At 39.8% G+C, this 24,344-nt stretch overlaps 1 protein-coding gene across 3 annotated transcripts in view; it reads left to right on the plus strand.

The window, feature by feature from the left end:
* Positions 1-21,457, plus strand: part of LOC125972246 (WD repeat and SOCS box-containing protein 1) — a 162,316-nt gene extending 140,859 nt beyond the window's left edge. For all 3 annotated transcript variants that reach the window (XM_049725851.2, XM_049725850.2, XM_049725852.1), the window contains 3 exons: positions 3,668-3,781; positions 19,714-19,821; positions 19,918-21,457. In XM_049725851.2, the coding sequence (XP_049581808.1) occupies positions 3,668-3,781; positions 19,714-19,821; positions 19,918-20,080 (385 nt within the window). In that variant the 3' untranslated portion in view covers positions 20,081-21,457. The remainder of the gene's footprint in view (positions 1-3,667; positions 3,782-19,713; positions 19,822-19,917) is intronic.
* The last annotated feature ends 2,887 nt before the right edge of the window (positions 21,458-24,344 follow it).

Genomic DNA, 24,344 nt, shown 5'->3' on the forward strand with positions numbered 1-24,344 from the left:
TAAAAATCACTGGTTTGATTGCAGAGTATATCGCTCTTGATGATCAACTACTGTCGTATGTGGATGATGTGGGCTTTTGGCGTCTTTTGAGTGAACTCAAGCCACGGTATGAGATACCGAGCTGCCACGTTACAGACCGTGTTTTACCAAAGGTGCACGAGAATGTAAAAAGGCACATTACTGACTTGCTCCAAGGAGTTACTGCCCTTGGCTTCACTACGGATATATGGACAAGTAGTGTTAGACCTGTGTCTCTGATCAGTTTGACAGCACAGTGAATTGACGATAATTCCGCCCCACAAAGAGTCGTTCTACATGTAAGACTACTACCCAGCTCTCACATGAGTCAGGCTACAGTGACTGTATTTGACAATATGCTGCAAGTGTGGGGGATACCCGCATTGTTGTAGCTAACAAAAAATATTGAACAAACAAGGTTATGCAGTTCTCAAACTTAAGTTGTCATTTTTTAATCAGTTGTTTTGCTGGTAAACCTCAACCAAAGAATTAGTTATTTATGTAGAATAGGTGTTCTTAATATTTTTTTTATACTTTTTGCAGTATTCGAAAGTAATAGAAAAGTGAGCCATTTAATGTTGACTGTTAAACAACTGTTAAAATAGTTTTCAACTGTAAGATTTGGTGCTTGTTGAATTGTAAAATAAAAATAACATTTTAGTTTGGAATTATCCATCTATCCATTTTCTGTACCTCTTTATCCCCACGGGGGTCGCGGGTGTGCTGGAGCCTATCCCAACTGTCATCGGGCAGTAAGCGAGGGACACTCTGAACCGGTTGCCAGCCAATCGCAGGGCACACAAAGACGAACAACCATCCACACTCGGACTCACACCTAGGGGCAATTTGGAGTACTCAATCGGCCTACCAAGCATGTTTTTGGGATGTGGGAGGAAACCAGAGTTCCCGGAGAAAACCCACGCGGACACGGGGCGAACATGCAAAATCCACACAGGGAGGGCCGGAGGTGGAATCGAACCCGCACGCTCCTAACTGTGAGGCGGATGTGCTAACCCACATATGTCAGAGTTACGGCCCGCGGGCCAGATCCGGCCCGCGAATTGATTATCTATGGCCCCCTGGATGATATTGAATTACTATTAGAACCGGCCCGTAGGCCACAGCCGCCCGCTGGTGTTTTGCACGCACCAACACTACATTTCCCACAATGCAACGGTAGCCCGCGATGTCCCTGCAGCTCGCACAAGCGGCTTCATTATTCATCAGTAGTCAGAGCAGAGTTCAACTTTCTGATACCCCCCTCCTCAAAAATGGCTAAACGTAAGGTGGACGCTGAGAACAGGGGGTTTCAGGCCAGGTGGGAGGCAGAGTACATGTTTACGGAGGTAAGAGGCAAACCTGTGTGTCTTCTGTGTGGAGAAAATGCGGCTGTAATGAAAGAATTAAATTTAAGAAGGCACTATCAAACGTCTAAGAAACACACAGACCAAGACAATAATATGGAATATGAACAAAAGCTACAGAAGGTGGAAGAATTAAAACGAGGCCTTAAGTCCAGACAGGCTATGTTCACGTATGCTAAATCACAAAGCGAGGCTGCTGCCAAGGCTAGCTTTATTGTGGCAAAAGAGATCGCCAAATCAGCCCGACCCTTTGCAGAAGGAGAGTTGATCAAAAACGGGTTTTGAGCCTCAGAGCCTAACCCCGAACATTGATGAACTTGTACAAACAATGAGACACCTCTAAGTATCAGGCTCAGCCTCAGACAAGTGAGCATCACAGAACAGTAACGTATTTTCCGTTTTTTAATTCGGTTACATTTTTACATTTGTTTCTACAAGACGTGATTTTTCTTTGAAGAAAGTATTGTTTTGTCTGTGTGCCGTAAATTTTTGAATTTTATTTATTTATATTTATTTTTCAGTTGAATGGACCAAGGGAAAATTGCAGATAAGAGCCATGAGAAAGAATACAACTGATTTGATTATTTTTTTATTTTACGATTTGAAAGCAATGATCGGTAGATCATAGAGCAGCACAATAATACATTTTCAGTTTATAATGCATGCACTTTTACTTATGCATTTATGTTGATATTAAGAAACACATTTTGTTTTTAAAACAATTGAATTTTTTGCTGTTTGGCTGTTGAAAATGTTTTCCCTTGAAGTTACTGACAGAGCCATAACAAAATATTGCCATATTCATTTAATCATTAAATAATGTACACTGTGTTAGGTCTTAGTTCAAAAGGCTATGTGCAATCATTCCGATATATTTTAATAAACATTGAACCAGTCCGGCCCTCGGCTTGTAACAAATTAGTTTTTTTGGCCCTCGGTGTGTTTGACTTTGACATCCCTGTGCTAACCAGTGCTCCACCGAGCCGCCTGGTGGAATTATACTTTTCGTATTTTCAAGGACAATGCAACGGTACTCGGTATCGGCTATTACTGTAATCAAATCTACTTGTATTGTTTTTTTTTAAAAATGGTATCGGTGCATCCCTATAAACATGTACAGTGAATATAAAGTCTATACACACACGCACGCCTGGTGGAATTATACTTTTATTTTCAAGGACAATGCAACTCGTACTCGTATCGGTACTCGGTATCGGCTATTACTGTAATCAAATCTACTTGTATTGTTTTTTTTTAAAATGGTACCGGTGCATCCCTATAAACATGTACAGTGAATATAAAGTATATACACACACGCACGCCTGGTGGAATTATACTTTTCGTATTTTCAAGGACAATGCAACTCATACTCGTATCGTTACTCGGTATCGGCTATTACTGTAATCAAATCTACTTGTATTGTTTTTTTTTAAAAAAATGGTATCGGTGCATCCCTATAAACATGTACAGTGAATATAAAGTCTATACACACACGCACGCCTGTTGAAATGTCAGGTTTTTGTGACATAAAACAGTGAGACCAAAAGGAATAATTTAAAAACGTTTTCCCCCTTTTAATTTGAAATATAAGTAATAAAAGTTGATTTGAAAAACAAACTGATTCATTGGGTAACAATAAAACAATACATGTTCAAAAACCTGATGCCATAAATATGCATGCTCTAGACTTTGTGCTAATACTTTTACTAATACTTTAAACATTTAGGGTTCGTGCGGTCTTGAAAATCCTGGGAAAGTTTGGAGTATGTCAAATGTATTTTCCAGGTCCTCGAAAACTTATTGAGAAATGAAAATGTATATAAAGTATTGCCTAGATAATATTTGGTATGTGTCCCGTGCAATAAAAATTCATTTAACAAGGAACTGCAATGTCACGCTATATGGCATTACGACAGTTCACAGCATTGATTGGCATAACGTAAACAAGCAGATGGTTCACCAAAATTCTGAACTACTCTCTAGTCTCTGCCCAACATAGATTCATAAATATTGTAGTGCTATCAAAACCAAGAAAATTGTGTTTCAACTTCAAGATGTTTCAAGAAGAAGTTCAAACATTTTCCATGGGTGTACAAAATGGATGCACTAAGCTCTTCGACGTAACCAGCAAGGGAGAGAAACAGCACTCACAAGCCATATACAGACCTTGAAGTTGAAATGAATGTTTTAGTATAAATAGAAACTACCAGAAATGGATAAAGATTAGTGAAATTAATGTGTACTACACTACACTTTGAACTCAAGTCAAGTTGATGTTTTCACAGTCACCTCTTTCCTCCGCCATCACTCATTTTTGCTGGAGGGTCAAATGACCGCTGGGTGCGCTCTGTGAGCTTCTGCCCCGACGGCCGTCACATCGCCAGCATTACTGATGACAGGCAAGTAATTTTGTTCTCTTCTCATCTGTATCTTATTGAAAAAAAGCCGAAGTGACTGGATGTGACTTTTGAAGTCTCTGCTTCATTGTTTACATTGTTAACTGTGGTTAGTGGCGCATGAATGTATCATGACACTGTTAAATGTTTAATCCACAGCTTTTCTCTCTTGGCAGCAGTTTCAGAAGTGTTGTTTTCCTACACAGGTTGAAAAAAATTAATAGTTACAATTTTGAGCCCTCTATTGTCAATTTAAATGCAAATTTTTCATAATATGATTTTGTTGAGCATTGTTGTGCTATGTGATGATGTTGAAGGATTATATCATAATCAGTACAAATATGATTCAGATAAATAAGTGTACTGTATTCGTGTTTTTATGTGGCACTAGACATTAATGTTAATTGGGCTCACTGTAGTTGTACTTGAAAAGAATTATTGCCCAACTACTGTTCAGTCGTATTTACCTTTTTTAGTACAATTTTCCTACATTTAGGCGCAGTGTTCAAGCCGTACATAATAAGGCTGGACAATTATGGGAACAAAGTATAATCAGGATGATTTTGACTGTGTTCGAAATGACGATTATTTAAACGATTATTCATTCATTTAAAAAAAAAAAATCACCTAATAACTGTGTTTCAAATTATTATGCAAATGATCAGAGATGGGACCAAGTCACACATGTGCAAGTCTCAAGTAAGTCTCAAGTCTTAACCTTCAAGTCTCAAGTAAGTCCCAAGTCATTTTTTTCTTGGGCAAGTCAAGTCAAGTCCTTAAATAGGTCAAGTCCAAGTCAAGTCTAAGTCAAGTTAACTGTAGTTTTTCTTTATTAACTTGCTCCATATTAAATCATATTTACTTAATTCATTTTCATCATCATATTCATTGCATTAAAGCTGTGTATACACACCTATTTAGATAAATGAAAAGCACTTACTTGGCAGAATGGCTCTTCAAATGATAGACAAAGTTTGAAGTTGTCGTCTGGCTGTCCGAAATGTTTTTGTTGCATATCTCGCACTGTGCTGTCCGTCTTTTGCCGTCATAAAAGTAATTGCGATAGCCGAAGGTGATGACTCGCGGTACTGCTCCCGCTGACATGTTTGCGCATGTCTGATGTAAAGGGCCGTGATTCTCCAATAAACACGTTCGGTAGGTCGAGATGGCATTACTGATTGATTGACAGGGTAGTGATCCAATCATGACAACGCCATTCTCAGCCTGTGCTCCTACCGTGTTATCGATATTATTTTTTAAATGTATTATTAATTTTACATTCAAACTGAAAACAGTCATTCAAGTCATCGTGTCTCAAGTCAAGTCCCGAGTCTTTAACTTCCAAGTCCAAGTCGAGTCTAAGTTTTTTAATTTTTTGTCAAGTCAAGTCACAAGTCACAAGTCTCAAAACAGCGACTCGAGTCGACTCGAGTCCAAGTCACAGTGACTCGAATCCCCATCTCTGCAAATTATATTTTCTCAGATTTTCCTAAATGGTCAATGCAAATAAACAGTATGATAAGTCATACTGATAAGTCACATTGTTCAAGTATTAGTATGTCAAATTTTATTGAACAAACCTCCCAATGAAAACAGTGTATTGTTAAAAAGTAAAGAAAACTCGATACATTGAAATACACTGTTCTAAATTATTATGCACAGCAGAGTTTCAAAACATTTTATAGGTTGTAAAGAATTGAAAATAGTCATTTGTTCAATTTACAACATTAGGTGGTCACATTCTCTGAATCAAGTTCAATCAAAACCATCCTAACAGACCAAGTTACATGTTAACATAGGAACCCTGTTTTGATATAACCTTCATAATTCTTGTATCCATTGAACTTGTGAGTTTCTGGAGAGTATCCGCTTGAATTGCTTTGCATGACGTCAGAATAGCCTCCCAGAGCTGTTGTTTTGATGTGAATTGCCTCCCACACTCATAGATCTTTTGCTTGATGATACTCCAAAGGTTCCCTACAGGGTTGAGATCAGGGGAAGTTGTTGGCCACACCATGCGTTTCTCTCCTTTTATGCCCATAGCCAATGACACAGAGATATTCTTTGCAGCATAGGGTGCATTGTCATGCAGATGGATGGATGGATGGATGGATGGATGGATGGATGGATGGATGGATGGATGGATGGATGGATGGATGGATGGATGGATGGATGGATGGATGGATGGATGGATGGATGGATGGATGGATGGATGGATGGATGGATGGATGGATGGATGGATGGATGGATGGATGGATGGATGGATGGATGGATGGATGGATGGATGGATGCTCTCGCCAAGGTCAAACCCTCCCCTCCCCTGCCACACAAGCCCCACAATGTCACGGTGCCTCCTACATTTGCAGACCACTTCCTTCCAGTTATCAGAGTAGGGACTGTTTGGGCTACACGTGAGTCCCAGGATTCAGTTAGTGTCTTCTACAGCCTCACTTTGGAGCACTTGAAGTCCTCCGTGAGACTGGATAGAGGAAGTTCCAGAATGCCTTTTCCGTACACCCTATGCTGTTGAAACACCTGGGAACACCCAGCCATTTCTTCACTAAAGAGCTGAGTAGTATCAGTATCTGCATAAGGGCTGTTTGATATGGCTAAAATTTAATATTGTGATCGTTTTGTCAGGCATCAGTAACGATACGATGCGAACGATATTACTATGGGTTCAGTGTAAACTAACTGAGATTGTGGCTTCGTCTCGTAAGAAAAGAAACAAAAAGTAACACACAAAGTGTTGCGTGCAGATATGGCTATATCAGCAAAACAGTTTAAGCAATATTCCGAGAGCTAGAAAGAGAAAGTGATGTTCTTTAAGGAAAATCAGAAGGTTCATGAAGCATCATTTGATGTGATCTGTTCTGGTGGATGTCGTTTTTCTGCTGAGAAGTCAGCAGTATCTTGTTTGACACAACCGTCATCTCGCCCCTGACTCAGCCGTAATCCTTCTGTTCTGTTACACAAGATAAGAATAAGCAAGGCAAAGCAGCAAGCATACTGAACAGTAACATTATGAATAAGTACTCATTAGAGAACGCATGATAACATATATATACAATTTTTCTAACAATATGTTTCAGTCTGAACTGGTCCAAACACACAAATCTGTTTAAACTGTTCGTGGCGTCAATCAATTTGTGGAGAGATAGCGCCACACATACAAAGCTTGAGGGTATGTGTCAAAACAACTCCATTCATGAAAGTGCAGTCAAACCTCGGTTTTCGAACATCCCGGTTCTTGAACAAATCGGAATTCGAACGAAAAATTTGAGATTTTTTTTGTTTCGGTTGTCGCAAAAAAAATTCGGAGGTCGAACCTCGCGAGATGAGCTGAGAGGACCCGAGAAAACCCGACCGCGCGACCCGGATGCCGACTGACTCCGTTCGTTGTTATTGTATTTTCGTTACTTTGAGGATTGCATTAACCCCTAATCATGCCTCCAAAGAAAGCAAGTCGGAGCAGTAAAGCCATCCTAAAACACAAAGATGCTCTTAAAGCAATGCAACAGTGAGCGCCCGGCGCACTGCAGTTGCGCGATCGGACCAAATCAAGCTCCCTGCGCACTGAGGTCCACTAAAATTTGGGAAAGTACATCAGGACTTCAAAACTATTTTCTAAATTTCAGCAACGGCTCTGCAACAATAATGCGACCCGCACGATGCAGTTGCGCAGTCGGTGGCACGCTGCGGTTGGCGGTGCGCTGCAGTTGCGCGATCGGACAAAATAAAAATGAAAAAATGCTTAAAAAAGGCGTTTTTTTTTTTTTTTTTTTTGTCTTGGAACGGATTAATTTTTTTTCCATTATTTGTAATGAGAAAAATGGATTCGGAATTCGAATGATTCACTTTTTGAACCGCCTTCTGGAACGGATTGTGGTCGAAAACCGAGGTTTGACTGTATTTCATGTGTTGTGTCTGTCACAATTATCATGTCGTACACTTCGCTGCTGAACAACGCCTCTGTTCCAAAGTCATTGCTACATCAAATGAACAGGGCCAAATCAAATCTGGACCCTTGCTAAAACCTGTATGCAATCTAAAAAATGTAACCGGGCCAAATCAAATCTGGACCTTTGCTAAAACCTGTATGCACTCTAAAAAATGTAACCGTGCTCTACTCATTTTAATCTGTGTAACAAAAATGTGCAGCCCTTACATTGCTATGCATGAGCCGTCACCCTCAAAAGGATGATAAACAGTGTTACAATATGAAACAAAAACATTGATTTAATACTATTTAAATTTTTGGACCGGATCTATTAAAATTGTATGAAATTATTTCATTGTTGTAAAATCTACAACTATATTGGAAAACACAAAAAAGATAATATTACTTAAAATTAGTATTTATTGAGTTTAGCTTTCATGCAATACAGGGAAAAAGTTGTCTTTTTCAAAATTTTAAACACCTAATCCTTTCTATATATTATAAATACATCCCATTTACCAATTCTGATATTATGTCTTCGTTCACCGCCACTCTATCAGCATGCAATTCGACTTGATATCCTAACTCAGAAAAATTATGAACTTTTGCCCAAACATCCCAAAAATAATTATGTAGAAGCCATGCCATACAGAGAGTAACTTAAACTGTAGATTTACACGATTAGGAAAACCGTGTGCAACTGCTACACTGCTAATGAAGTCATTTTGGCCATACATCTCTGTTTGGTCAACGGTGTTATCTCTCCACAGCACTGTCGCATGTCATGCCTGAGCATGCATGGCCATACGATCATCATTGTCCAGTCGGCGGTGTTCTCTCTACGCAGCACTAACATGGCAGACTAACATCCCTTAGCATGTTGTGTAGCGCTTAATTACAACTAAATTAGTCCCGTTTTGGTGCCGTTTGCTGTATAAATGGTATTAGCTTAATGAACCATGTGATAAGCAATATGTTGGCTCGAAAACATTAACAAAGTTAGCTAACAGCATAATGGTGACAACGTTTATATGCACATTAGATTGTGCTTCACTTACCGAGTTCTCCAAGTGATTTTCACCGCGTTGTCCGTTGACCGTTTCCGTGCCGCTGTTATTTCAAAAAGCAGCGGGTAGCTATCCCATGATTCCACTCGAGAGTGCGAAAACTACTGATTTTCTCAAGTTGTTGTTATTGATTACAAATATATTGAGTAAGATTAAGTGTTAATTGTAGTTGTTGAAACCGATTGGAATGATTGGCCCATACTCAAATATTCTGACTGGTATTTAGTAATTACATTATAAATATCTGAGAATTATAATTAGTTTGTCAAATACTAATTTTGTAAAACAAGCTTAATAATGGAGGTAAATGTAAGGCAAAAATAACTATCTAATTTTTCAACATTTATTTTGATATATCCAACTCAAATTATCTGCTCTGTGATTTTTTTTATATTTTACGAAGTTAATATACTTTTTTAATATTGTGATATATACTAAGGCCCTGAATTACTTTTTAGAGTGTGGAAAGTCAGCCCTAAAAATCTGATTTGAGGAGAAATTTGAGTTGAATCAGGTATGCCTGCAGTCAAAACTCGGCCTTATACCGATAGACATCAACATTATCAAAGCAGCAATAAAGTAAAAATAATTAAATTCACTTTGTACTGCACTTCTGCTTTAATGATAATTTAATGCATTCACCCTCACACATGACGATGGTTGTGTATGCATTGATGCTTTACATGGCGATTTAATGTGTCGGCTTATTTTTATGAAGTATGCCAGCCTTGATCGGATATTGAGGCTATGTTGCATTGTATGATTTACCGCGTAAGCTTTTGTGAAAGTGCAAAATAAACATGTATTTTTTTAACATGAACATATTGTGGCGGTCAGGGAAGACCTACGTATCAGAAGACGTTTGTGTGTGTGTGTGTGTGTGTGTGTGTGTGTGTGTGTGTGTGTGTGTGTGTGTGTGTGTGTGTGTGTGTGTGTATGTACACACACACACACGTATTCATATATGTAGTGAAAGGCGAGACCCACTTAACTCCCATTTATTTTAATAGAATCAGTGAGGCAGGGGCTGCTTGTACATGTTTACAAGCTCTGCTATTTTGTCCATGGGCAAATGTGAAATGATACACACACACGTACAATATCATTGGCTGACTTCTTTTTTTTTTTCTAACCGCAAACTTGAAATAAGGGATGGGTTGGTTGGATTGAGCTTTACATGCAACACAAGTGTGGCAAAGTCACAAGATTATTGTCCTAATTTCGATGTTGATATCTTGATTGTTCGTATCTTGATTTTGATAAAATGGTCAATCGCCCAGCACTAGTCTGTATACTAAAACAGCCCTTGTGGTTCAAGTATGATGCAGCATACCATGAGTGAGCACACAGAGGACTATTGGATTCTGAGTGTCCATTTAATCAACAAAGCTTTTGTCTGCATTATTTCCTCTACTAATGGACTTCCTGTGTTCAAATAATCAGCAATGTGTTACAGAAACGCTCCACTGTTTGTTTCTTAAAATGTGGAGTCATGACTCTTTGTATTTGGCTTTATTCCAATGAGTCACATGGCTGTCAACATGGGGCTATTTATCAAGCTTACTGCTGGCTGACCTAGAACTGAACTTTTGTTATGGAATGAAAAAAAAAAGATGCATGGAATGAGCACATGAGTTTTAAGTAATCTAGAAAGTAGAATTATGGACAATTGACCACATACCATGTTGCAGTTCAACATTTGCCGCAGTCTGAATTTATATATATAAGTCAGGCATGTCCAAAGTCCGGCCCGCGGGCCAAATCCGGCCCCCGTTCAGATTTCATACGGCCCGCAGCTTCGGTCTTATAATTTATGGCCCGCCTGCACTGTCAAACTGAATTACAAAAAAATATCATGAAACTTGAAACTGTAATCCCTCCTATTACCAAAAGGTGGCAGCACCACCCCTCTCCGCTCATTTCTGCCATGGCGACTGCAAAGAAAACAAGGAAAGTTGACATTGCTTTCAAGAGAAATGGGAATTACAATACTTCTTCACTGAAAATCAAGATAATTGTGTTTGTCTAATTTCTAAAGAGACGGACGGTTGCCTTGTTTAAGGATTTCAACCTAAAGAGACACTATCAAACTAAACATGCTAACACATACGACAAGCGCAAAGGGAGTGACCGCGCTGATAAAGTACAGCAGCTCCAAGCTGAACTGGCATAACAACAGTGATTCTTCACGTGGGGCTGTGAGTCAAAAGTAAATCAAAATTAAATATTACTTAATATTAAATACTACGAAGTGGCCATGTTAATACTGTCGATGTTATGAACCTGTAGACGTGGCAAACTATTACTTTCTGAAGGATATTGTAAATGACGACCAAAATTCAATTGTTTTAAGTTTTGAGGCAAAAATAATTTTAAACTCATGTAAATTTAAGGTATTTCATACAGTTTGTTCAATGTCATCTGACTCTTCAGAGATGAATGAAAGGCAGAATTCGTGTTTTTAGAGTTGTTCACATCTGCCTGAGTGGCTTATATTTGGTTATTTTGTCACTTAAAAAATAAAAACAATTGGGAGAATGAAATTAGTTTTATAACAGTGTGTGTTTGCATGAAATTTTTGTAATTAAAAAATGGCTGAAAAAACTATTAGCCCCCGGCCCCCTTCACTTTATCAAATCTGGCCATTGTTTTTGTGGCAATTCAATATATGAATTGATGTGGTGCCGTCGCTCATTGAATGCACAGAAGCGTGCACATGTAGACGAAAAATCAATTTACAGATTTAAGATGACAAACACCCGCCGTCAAGACAAGAATGCAGTGAATACAGCAGATATTTAAAAACTTTATTAGGATTAATCCCTTGTGTATCACATCATTTTCGAGGGGGTCCCAGGTAAAAATAAGAAACAAGGATTAGGAAAAGTGGAATAAGTAAACAGATAACAAATAAACAAATACAACATTCACACACAAACATTGGAAGGAGTAATCAAAACATTACAAACATTACAGCCTAAGCATACAAGATAAAGTGAACTATTACAGGCAGTTACATTGAATGCATATAATTTTATGAGGTAAAGTAGCTGTACTATACATACAGTTTCATAGCATTACAGACTCAGAAATGGGCAAAAGCTTTTATATATATATGAATTCAAGCCAGTGCATATGTCATCTCAAATCAGGGGAAGAGAGATTGAGGTTTTGATAGAATACACAGTGGTATGTATGGAAATCACAGCTAAAACCAAATCTACAAATTCTATTGTAAGCAGTGTTTAATGGGGCTAAAACAGATTGAGGAGCATTGTGACAGAGAACGTCACAATAGTCAGTTAAGAGAAATAGCAGTTGGGTAGCAAGTTTTTTCCTAACCTGTAAGGTAAAACAGCTGGGAGCGGTAAAGAGCACCGAGACCAAAGTTTACTTTATGACGTATATGATCAATGTGTTAGTTGAATGAAAGCTTAGAAATAAGCCATACCCTTTGATATTTAAAACTGTCAACTGTTTGCAGAATTGTACCATCATTACAGGAAATAGTACAAGAGCTTGACATAGATTTAAGTATGTGCTAGATACCAAAAATCATAGAAAAGGATGAGGATTTGTTCAAAAATAGCTCATTATGGAGTACCTAGACTTGCAGGAAGATAAAATCTAACTGGAGTGAAACTTAAATTTGTGAGAGATTAGGTTTTGATGTGTAAAGAACTTTATCATCTGCAAATACATGAACATGACAATTTTTAAAAATGGAAGGCGGTGTGTGTGTGTGTGTGTGTGTGTGTGTGTGTGTGTGTGTGTGTGTGTGTGTGTGTGTGTGTGTGTGTGTGTGTGTGTGTGTGTGTGTGTGTGTGTGTGTGTGTGTGTGTGTGTGTGTGTATACCGTATTTTCCGGACTATAAGTCGCTCCGGAGTATAAGTCGCACCAGCCATAAAATGCCCCAAAAAGTGAAAAAAACATATATAAGTCGCTCCGGAGTATAAGTCGCATTTTGGGGGGCAATTTATTCGACAAAATCCCACACCAAAAACAGTCATGAACGAGCAACAACAGGCTAAACAATAGCAACAACAGGCTAAACGATAGGTTTGCTAACGTGACAAATACAAACAAAGAGCTGAGAACGGGCCTGATGTAACATATAGAGTGATTAAGGACAACTATTACATGAATAACATGTTTATAAAACCATCTGTCACTCCAATTCATTAAATAGCAACAACAGGCTAAACGATAGGTATGCTAACGTGACAAACACAAACAAAGAGCTGAGAACGGGCCAAATAATAATAATTAATAATAATAAATATAAGAGGAGCAAAAATAGAGCAAGTGTACATACAGCAGACAGTGGACTTGGATACGGTGCTTTAAAGTGTTAATTGCTTTATTTGATGTTTTCTCTATTTTTTATTTTTGAATATGTTCAAGATAAAGATATAAAAGCATGTGAAGTGATCAACTATACTAAAAATAACATGGGAAGTGGTCAACTATACTTGTAAGTAAGTGATGTCTTAATGCTCAAGTAAAAATTTGTGAAATAAAACATATATAAGTCGCTCCTGAGTATAAGTCGCCCCCCGACCCAAACTATGAAAAAAAGCGCGACTTATAGTCCGGAAATTACGGTGTGTGTGTGTGTGTGTGTATATATATATATATATATATATATATATATATATATATATATATAGTATTTTTCGGACTATAAGTCGCACCAGCCATAAAATGCACAATAAAGGGAAAAAAAAAAAAGTCGCACTTTTGGGGGAAATTTATTTGACAAAATCCAACACCAAGAACAGACATGAACCAGCAACAACAGGCTAAACGATACGGTATGCTAACGTGACATAAACACAAACGAGGAGCTGAGAACGGGCCTGATGTAATATTCGCAGTTATTTAAATAACTATTACATAAATAACATGTTCATCAAACCATTTGTGTCACTACAAATCATTAAATCCATCGATCAAATTCTTCGTCCTTTCTGTAAACAACGCCGCGTGTGCGGCGCGGCGCTGACGTTGGACTTGTCGTCGTCATTTACATTTCACAAAATCCAACACCAAGAACAGACATGAACCAGCAACAACAGGCTAAACGATACGGTATGCTAACGTGACATAAACACAAACGAGGAGCTGAGAACGGGCCTGACGTAATATTCGCAGTTATTTAAATAACTATTACATAAATAACATGTTCATCAAACCATTTGTGTCACTACAAATCATTAAATCCATCGATCAAATTCTTCGTCCTTTCTGTAAACAACGCCGCGTGTGCGGCGCGGCGCTGACGTTGGACTTATCGTCGTCATTTACATTTCAAATTATTCCACAGGCCCATATAACGATATATAAACTATATATCAAATAATAATGTAAACAACAATTTTATCTAACCATCTGTGTCACTCCAAATCATTAAATCCATCGGAATCTTCGTCTTCTGTGTCACTTAAAAAAAAAAAAATACCACAGCTTTAGACTCCGGAACTACGTGCACTGCTGACATCAGACTAGATATGTCAAATAAATGTAATATCAACAACAATTTTATTGAACCATCCGTGTCACTTCAAATCATTAAATCCATCAGAATCTTCATCTTCTGTGTCACTTAAAAAAAAAAACAGCTGTTGACTCCGGAAGTACGTGCGCCGCTGACGTCAGACTCGTCGTCAGTTGCGGCTCCAATTATTCCACAGATCTACGTATATAACTATATTGTAGCGTTACCAAAGTACCAGGCAAGACGTGGGTTTGGTAACCGGCTCCTTATTTATCAAAACGAGCTCAGTGAGCCAAAAATGACAATCGCACCACCCCCTAACCCTAACCCACTCCCCAATGTGAAACTACTAATAACTAACATAAATAACAAGTTTGTCAAACCTGTATTACTCCAAATCATCAAATCCTTCAAACTCTGCATCCTCCGTGTCACTTACAAACAAAGCCGCTACTGTTGCCGGTAGTACGTGGGGCCCTTGGACGTCTACGTCGCCGACGTCAGACTCCTCGTTAGTTTCAGTTACAATTATTCCAGCTTTTCTGAATCCTGACAGAATGGTTTCGGGTTTCACTGAAGCCCATGCTTTGTCAATCCATCTAATGATGTCCAAGAATATAGCACGGCTAATTCGCCTGGTTGCTGTGAAGCTGTGCTCTCCGTCCATCATCCACTGCTCCCACAGGTTACGCAAGGCTGCCTTAAAGCTGCTCCCACAGGTTACGCAAGACTGCCTTAAAGCTCCTATTCACGGAGATATCAAGTGGCTGGAGTATTTTAGTTAAGCCTCCAGGGATGATGGCCGGTATGGAGTTGAGATTTTTTAATATATTTTTCAACCGTGGTGTGATGTGCGCTCGCACGCTGTCCATCACAAGCAGAGCTTTGCGTGCGCTAAAGAAGCCATCCGGACGCATAGTGTAGCACTCATCCAGTTTAGTCTGAAAATAACATGTTAAGTGAATCTACTTCACAATGACGATAATGACGGTGTGAATGTGTGTAAGTGACCCAAAAAAAAGTGTGTTATGTGTTAAAAATTTGACATAAGTCGCTCCTGAGTATAAGTCGCACCCCACCCAAACTATGAAAAAGGGTGTGACTTATCCTCCAAAAAATACGGTATATATGGTGAAAAGTAGAGATCCAAGTGTAGAGCCCTGGGGTACTCCACTTTGCTGTATAAGGAGATCAAAATATTCCCATTCAAAATTACACTCTCAAGGTTCAAGAATTTCTATTGACCATGTTTGAGCATGCCAAACAAGGAATTTGACTTCGGTACATCTCAGCCTCTGTGCAACATTTAGGTGACTAACAACACTCAGGACGTGCGAAAATTGACAAATATTCTCAAACATCCCCTCATCTTAAACTCCCAGGATGGCAAGGGAAAAGCTCAAAACTCCTACTCGGGGAAATGAGAAACCTTGAGAAGAGATCACAGATGGGAGGATCCCTCTTCTAGGATGACCAGGCTGCAATGGATGCAGAGTGGACACATAGTACACATAATACAGACAATTCAAAATAAAGCGGCGAGAGCAGGATGTTATTGCACAGCAATGACTCTGAGACTCTAAGAGTGGTGTGAGTTCATCAGAGCGACAGCCTGGGAGAAGAAGCTGTCTCTGTTTGGCATACAGAGCTCTGTAACACCGTCCAGAAGGAAGTAGTTCGAACAGACTGCAACCTTGGATTATGTAAATATGATCAAAACCACAGTAATGCATTTTTAGATCGTTCAGCAGCATGTAATTTATTTATAAGAGTAAATAGTGGTCAACAACATCAAAAGCCTTGGTAAGATCAATAAAGATGGCACCACTTAACTCCCCTCTGTCAGCTGCAGAGAACACATCATTTGTGAATTTAAGCAGAGCAGTAGCTGTGGTGTCTAAAACCAGATTGTAGGAGTGTGAAAATGGTGTTCTTACTAAAGTACAGTCAAACCTCGGTTTTTGAACGTCCCGGTTCTCGAACAAACCAGAATTCGATCGAAAAATTTGCGATTTCTTTCCTTTGGTTGTGGAACAAAATTCGGAGGTCGAACCTCGCGAGATGTGCCGAAAGGACCCGAGAAAACCCGACCTCGCCGCCCGGATGCCGACTGACTCCGTTCGTTATTGTATTTTCGTTACTTTGAGGATTGTATTAACTCCTAATCATGCCTCCAAAGGAAGCAAGTGGGAACAGTAAAGCCATCCTAAAACACAAAGACGCTCTTAAAGCAATGCGACAGTGAGCGCCCGGCACACTTCAGTTGGGCGATCGGACCAAATTAAGCTCCCTGCGCACTGAGGTCAACTTAAATTTGGGAAATATAATAATGCAACCAAGCGCAGTGCAGTTGCGCAGTCGGCGGCGCGCTACGGTTGCGCGTTCGGCGGTGCGCTGCAGTTGTGCAATCGGACAAAACTGTGCAAATGAAAAAAATGCTTAAAAAAAAAGGCGTTTTTTTTTTTTTTGTTTTGTATCGGATTAAACATTTTTCCATTATTTGTAATGGGAAAAATAGATTCGGAATTCGACCGATTCACTTCTCGAACCACCTTCTGAAACAGATTGTGGTCGAAAACCGAGGTTTGACTGTATAGCAAAAGTTGGTTAAAGATTATTTTTCAAATATTTTGACTATAGAGCATAGGATGGAGATAGGCCTGCAGTTATTGCAGTCAAGCTGGTCACCACTTTTATGGACAGGAATAACAGGAATGTTTCCAGATAAATGTTAATTCACTGGTGACAAATGACTCGAGAAAACGATTTTCAACCCCATCAAGTCCAGGACTGCTCCTCACCTTTTATTCACAAATTGCTTTCTGCACGTCGAATGGTATTATTTTTCCAAAATTAAAAGTACTGATACAAGGTGGCATATTACCAGGAGAACAGGTAGTCCGTTGAGGAGTCAGGGAGACGAGACAGACGAAAAATGGTTGATGAGGACCTGGAAAATATATAGTGCTTCATGTACAATATTGCCATCAACCGTACCGTAATTTTCGGACTAAAAGTCGCTCCGGAATATAGGTTGCATCAGCCATAAAATGCCCAATAACGTGAAAAAAAAACACATATAAGTCGCTCCGGAGTATAAATCGCATTTTGGGGGGAAATTTATTCGACAAAATCCAACACCAAGACCAGACATGAAGGAGCAACAACAGGCTAAACGATAGGTATGCTAACGTGACATAAACACAAACAAAGAGCTGAGAACGGGCCTGACGTAACATTCAGTTATTAAAAAAAACTATTACATAAATAACACGTTAATAAAACCATCTGTCACTCCAATTCATTAAATCCATCGATCGTCCTTTGTCAACAATGCGTGCGCGCCGCTGACGGCGCTTGCACTTCAAAATATTCCACAGGCCCATACAACGATATATAAATTATATATCAAATAACTATTATATAAGCAATAATGTTATCAAACCATCTGTGTCACTCCAAATCATTAAATCCATCGATCGTCCTTTGTCAACAATGGGTGCGCGTGGCTGACGGCGCTTGCACTTCAAAATATTCCACAGGCCCATATAACGATATATAAATTATATATCAAATAACTATTATATAAGCAATAATGTTATCAAACCATCTGTGTCACTCCAAATCATTGAATCCATCGATCGTCCTTTGTCAGCAATGGGTGCGCGCGGCTGACGGCGCTTGCACTTCAAAATATTCCACAGGCCCATATAACGATATATATAAATTAGATATCAAATAACTATTATATAAGCAATAGTATTATCAACCCATCTGTGCACTCTAAATCATTAAATCCATTGATCAAATTCCTCGTCCTTTGTCAACAACGCCGCGCGTGCGCCCTGACGTCAGCCTCGTCGTTATTCCACAGATCTAGTATAACTATAACTATATTGTAGCGTTAACAAAGTACAAGGACGTGGGTTTGGTAAACGGCTCTTTATTTAACAAAACAAACTTCCAGGCGTGTGGCGGCGTGGACTTCCAGCCACGGAAATGGAAGAGAGATCCATAGAATAGGACCGGGCGTGCTTAAAAGCCATGACCGAGCCCTATCCACCGTCCCCGGCCAGCCACCCAGCCGAGCGCAGGCCCCAGACTTCCATCCACGGAGGTGAAAGAGAGCTCCATAGAATAGGACCGGGCGTGCGTAAAAGCCATAATAGTTTTTCAAACCTTCTGTGTCACTCCAAATCCTTAAATCCTTCAAACTCTTCATCCTCTGTGTCACTTATAAACAAACCCGCTAATGATGCCGGTAGCACATGGGGCCCTTCGTCATCTTCGTCATCCCATGATCAATCTTTGTCCTTTTTGTAAACAACCGCCGCGCACGCCGCGCCACGCTGCTGACGTCACTTGAAATTCAAATTACAGTAATCCCTTGCTACATCGCGGTTTGTTTATCGCGGTTTCCCTTTTTTTTTGGGGGGGGGGGGAAATTTTTGAAAAAAATATGTAAGTCGCTACTTATTATAAGTCGCCCCCCCCACCCAAACTATGAAAAAAACCGCGACTTATAGTCCGAAAATTACTGTAATTTGAATAATGGAATGTTTTTCAGAGATGTTGGTAATTGTTTTCAATTTTCTCCATAGTTGGCATTAGAATTATTTCAATAAGATTCATCATGTCTTCGTAATTATACATAGTAAATTCTTTTGGTCAGACGAAAAGGTGTTACCTGCTGACCGTTTGGACTGTGGCTCCAGTCTTCTTCAGATGCACATCCTTAAAAAGTTTTCTTGTCTGAACAAAATACTCTGCTATATTTGGCATTAGAAGTTTTAGTTTTGCTTAAATTTCTCAGTTTTCTATACGTTTCCCAGTCAGCATTGTCTCTTGTCTGATGGTATGTCGTCCCTTTGCCTAAAGAGCTCAATAAACTCAGGACTGATCCAGGGGAGTTGTCTACCCTTATTCTTTTATTATTTACCCTATTTTGCGTCAATTGATCCTCAATTTCATATGAATCATGGATAAAATAACGCGATAGTGGTTTCATGAGCAGCATGCAAAGTTGACTGCCAGCGCTTATTCATTCTGAATGGAGAGCTCACTCATTTATTTGGCCCCCTGAAACAACAGCTCGTCGCTCTCACTTTAGGGTGCCTGAAATCCTCGGGCGCCCACCCAAAGCTGCCATTCCCAAAATGGCTGACGTGATCAGTCGAGCTGGGGAAACGGCATGCCTCTTCTCTGTAGAAAAGAGCTTGAGTTACCCTTGTAATCTCTGAGCAATCGTCACTGGACCCGTTCTGACTGGAATCAGAAAATTCTGATTCAACAATTGACGAGGCACCATCAATATATATTTTAAAGCCAACCAAATTGAAGCAGTTTGTTTATTTTTCAAATTGCTGCCTTTGCAATTTGGAAATTGCTACTACAATACATTTCAATGTGGTTTGTTCCTTCTTGACATAGACTGGTCCGTTTCTGGAGTATTGAAGAAAGAGCTCCTCAGGCTATCGCCTCTCTCTCTAATGGCCTTTGCTGTGCCTTCTCTCCTGAAGGAAGTGTCCTTGCTGCTGGGTAAGATATTGACATACTATGTTTATAGAAGCAGTAGTGGCTGGCTGCTTTTTACATGCTACAAGATGTGTTCTGACGATAACCTGTGATTTGAAGAACCCGTGACGGCAGTGTGCACTTTTGGGAGTGTCCTCGTAGCACTGCCAGCTTGCAGCACTTGTGCAGGATGGCTCTCCGGCGAGTGATTACCACGAAGCAGGTGGAGTCGTTGGCCCTTCCCATACCACTCCGTGACTACCTGTCCTACAAAGTCATCTGATTCTCCGTGAGCATCTGCCAGTGTCTGGACAGCACATTGGAAAGCTGACAATAAATTTGTCTATGTATATATTTTGAGAGAACTCGTAAGATTTGTGAAAGTTGAGAGAATGATAATTCCATTTGAATACCGTTGTCTCAAGTTCTAGCACATAGTCTCAAAGTAGGATGTTATTTTGTACATATTTATTTTTGTAACGACTTAATATACAATGTCGTGCTGGAGCCAGTGCGCACCAACGCCTGTAAGGTCAACATTGTTCTTCTGCTCATCTCCATCAATCCTCATCTTTTTAACTACAAAGTATTCTGCTTCTCCCTCTGACTTGCCTCAGGATCAATTGAACAGTCTTCATCTTTTCCTCCAACTTGAAATGGCTGTTGCACTTCAGAGTTTTGCTGTCATGCATGTCTTGTTTGTAAATGGTTGAGATCAAGTTGGAACATATTTTAAAAGCTCTTACACACTGGCATCCGAGTCAGTGTTTTTTTTCCCCGAGCTTTTCTCTGCCACACTTTTCTAATGGTGTAAGGTGTATCAGATTTTTTGCCCCCCACCTTTTGTCTAAATGACAATCTCATCCAACTGTGATATGCTCAACCAAGTGTAGCACATTCACTGTGCAAACCTGACTTACTTTCCCTCTGCTAAAATAAGCTTGCATGTTTTTTTTCTGTCCTGCCAGGGCAACGTTACATAATTATTTGAGACCAGTTTTAATTACCTGTAATGAAAACAAAGCACCTCTTATGCTTAACTGCGAACTTGTGTAAAAGGTTCATACTCAATAAAATGAATAATGTACATACAATATCTGTAAATGTATCAATTTAAATCTTCATTTTGTTTTCTCGGTAAATGTGAAAATATAAGCAAGCAAATGCCCCTGTCTTACGTTTAAAGATCAAATAAACATTTTGTGACTGTGGCACTAAATGCAACATTTCCAAACCTAGCAAGAATTGTGAACGTAATTGGATTCCTAAGGATCAATGTGATTCTAGTACCATTAGATGCAAGTATGCGTCATTCCAAATATATGCACAAGCCACAGTAATGCTTTTGGATGGTCAATTTGGCACTTTCAATTTGTATTGTGTCTGCTGTGTGAGGCGGATGTGAAGAAAGGGAAGAGAGCATTCTTGAGTTTTGTGTTAATGAAAGCAAATCAGTGCAGGGCAAGTTCTTCTGAGCAATAAGTTCTTAGCAACTGAAGGTTGCATTACCCAACATTAAAGTACTTGTGTATTTAAGGAATGAAAAGACATCTAAAGTTTAATGCAGTATGAATTGCCGAAGTTGTTAACTGAATGTAAGCTTCTGCAATTTTATGGTAGTAGTATTTTTTTTTTATTTGAATAAAGGCTTTTGAGTATATTTTATCATCCTCATTTTTGTTTGAAACACTCACTACAACTCAAGTATTGAATGATACCGTACTTGGGAAGTACTAATTGGTGTCAGTACTTGTGTATTTAAGGAATGAAAAGACATCTAAAGTTTAATGCAGTATGAATTGCCGAAGTTGTCAACTGAATGTAAGCTGCCATTTTATGGTAGTAGTATTTTTTTTATTTCACTAAAGGCTTTTGAGTATATTTTATCAGCCTCGTTTTTGTTTGAAACACTCACTACAACTCAAGTATTGAATGATACCGTACTTGGGAAGTACTAATTGGTGACAGTCTTATTCTCAGAGACCATCATAGGTTTGGCTGGTAAGCAAGCAGCGCAGGAACCTGCCTTTCAGCTGGAAAAAGCTCCAGTTCATCCAGTATAGAAATTAGATGGATGCTTTTCCACTGGGATACAACGTTACAAGGCAACTTGTACCTCAGGACCACAGGGTGTTTCAGCCAATGATAGGACAATTTTTGCTGAGGAAGGCCCACCACAGGTTGGTCCGACTATCTTCAAGTTGAAACGAAGTCAAGGCAGCCTACACAAGTATTGACAACTAGCTTATACTCGGCATTGGGTAACACCGCCAACACGTTGTGAGGGCAAATTTCTAATCATAAATACATGGACAGCCGTTCTGTAAAATAACCCCTCTGTTATTACGCAGCTGTTTAACTTTATTTTGATTCAGATTTCACATTCCATTTTAAAATAAAAGTCTTTTGAAATAAGTATTTTTGTAACAATCCCTTTTTTGTTGCATTTCCAAAGCATTTGGCTTAGTAACTCCACTACTTAAAACCTGGACTCCCATCACTCCCTGGCAAATGTCCATGATGCTGTCGCTACGCACACTGCTCTCCCACCAACTGACTCCTGTTGCCGACTTTGCCAGCCAGTTAACCTGTAGCTCTCTGAACGTTGCCCATCCTAACAAACCGCTTGCCCCCGACTACGCTCTGAACACCAGCTGTCCTGACAATTCACCTGCCCCCGACCACGCTCTAAACGGCGCGCGCTACCCATTGGCGCGCTTGCTCTGCTTCTCTGCAAATGGTATGTCTATAGGAGCAGTAGAGTTATTGTATAAGTAGCAGCAGTATGGATAAGTCTGCAGTGATGGCTTGTATAAGCAAGCTGTGTCAGACCCTGTTCGTTCAATTTCTGTTGGACCGGTAGTGCCTGCTTGAAGGCAGCAGAAGGTTAAAAAGGTGATGTGCGAGATTGCTGTAGTCACCTCTGATTGCCTCCGTTCTTCTGAAGCTGAGGGACTTGAATATGTCCTTCAGGGGTGGCAGTGGGTAGCCGATGATCCTCAGCGCACACTTGGCCACTCTTTGGAGCATCTTAGATCAGCCTCCACATAGTGATGAAATTTGTCAGAATACTGTTGATGAGCACCAGAAAGTTGGGATCAACTACTGGTGGATGTTTTTCCCGAGCACCCTCAGGAAGAACATACAATGTCCAAAGATGGTTGCCATTGATGTCAATAAGGATGCCCTGATGCCACATACACTAAGAGGTTTTTTATTTGTCCTGATGCCAAAAGTTGCATTCAATGGTATGTGGATCGACTCTTCACTGCTTCCACATGAAAGCCGTTTCAACAAGTAGAGGAAATGAGTCATTGTTGTTATGAGCTCTCAAGGCCAGGAAGATAAGAGCAGTAAGCAGAGTAAAAGTCCAACAGTTGTAATAGTGTTCAATATAGTTAACCTTCATGCTTTTATTGAAAACAAGCAGGGACTGTCCGTGTGTTCATCATGTTTGTATTGAAAACAAGCTGGCACTGTCTGCTGCACGGCAATGGCTTCCGCCTTTCACTCAATGCGTGCACGCTCCTGCAGCAGGGGATTTTCACGAGGGTATCTTACTTTGCACAAAAACGGCCATACTCCGTCACGAGCTCGCATGCAGGCAGGTACCACTTTAGCCGGCGGACCCAAAAGGAGAGGGTCGCAGGAGCAAAGTAGAGACACGAGGAGACTAGCGCGTGAATTGTTCATCTTTCAGAATGACCAAACTTTGTCTTGAACAACGAGCTTGTGCTCCAACTTAATTTTTCACACATCGCCATTGACAAGAAATCAGTCTTCCTCGTTCCGTGTCGCTGACTTGGACAATGGAACTATCTGCTGGTCACATCGAGTATTACAGTTTACCATATACTATCATAGTGGGGGGACACAGAGGTCCGTGGACGCGAGGTAACGAGTAAACATCAGCATGAGCAGGAATAGAATATTTTTCTAAACAAGATGCCTGTATCATGAGGATACATTTTCCCATCTCCACCCAACTGGTCCGGGAAAATACGCTTCTCAGAAAATATCCAACAATATGCTGTACATTAGATGCTGTAGAACAGGGGTCTCAAACTCCAGTTCTCGGGGGCCGCATTCCTACATGTTTTCCAAGTTTCCCTCGTTAAACACACCTGATTCAATTATCAGGCTCCTGCAGAACGTGAGGATGAACTGATCATTTGAATCAGGTGTGTTTAACGAGGGATACTTGGAAAACATGTTGGAATGCGGCCCCCGAGGACTGGAGTTTGAGACCCCTGCTGTAGAAACCAATCATTTAGCCTAATGTTGCCACCTGTCTCGGATTTACATGATTTTTCTGGATTTTCATGGTCCGTCTCGGAAAAAAAAAAATCCGGGACACTGAGATGTCCTTCAAGAAGTTCAAACTCCGGTGTTTTAGCTGTGCTTACAGAACAGAAACAATATGCTCCAAGTTCTTTAAAACTCCCTCATCAGTATGTAATCATTAAAAGTCTGACACTATTTTACAAAATATTTCAATTTGCGATCAGTCTTCAGACCTGTGTTGTTCTTTGCAAGCATGGATCAAG

This window comes from Syngnathus scovelli, chromosome 7 (assembly GCF_024217435.2).
Source record: "Syngnathus scovelli strain Florida chromosome 7, RoL_Ssco_1.2, whole genome shotgun sequence".
Taxonomy (NCBI): Eukaryota; Metazoa; Chordata; class Actinopteri; order Syngnathiformes; family Syngnathidae; genus Syngnathus; species Syngnathus scovelli.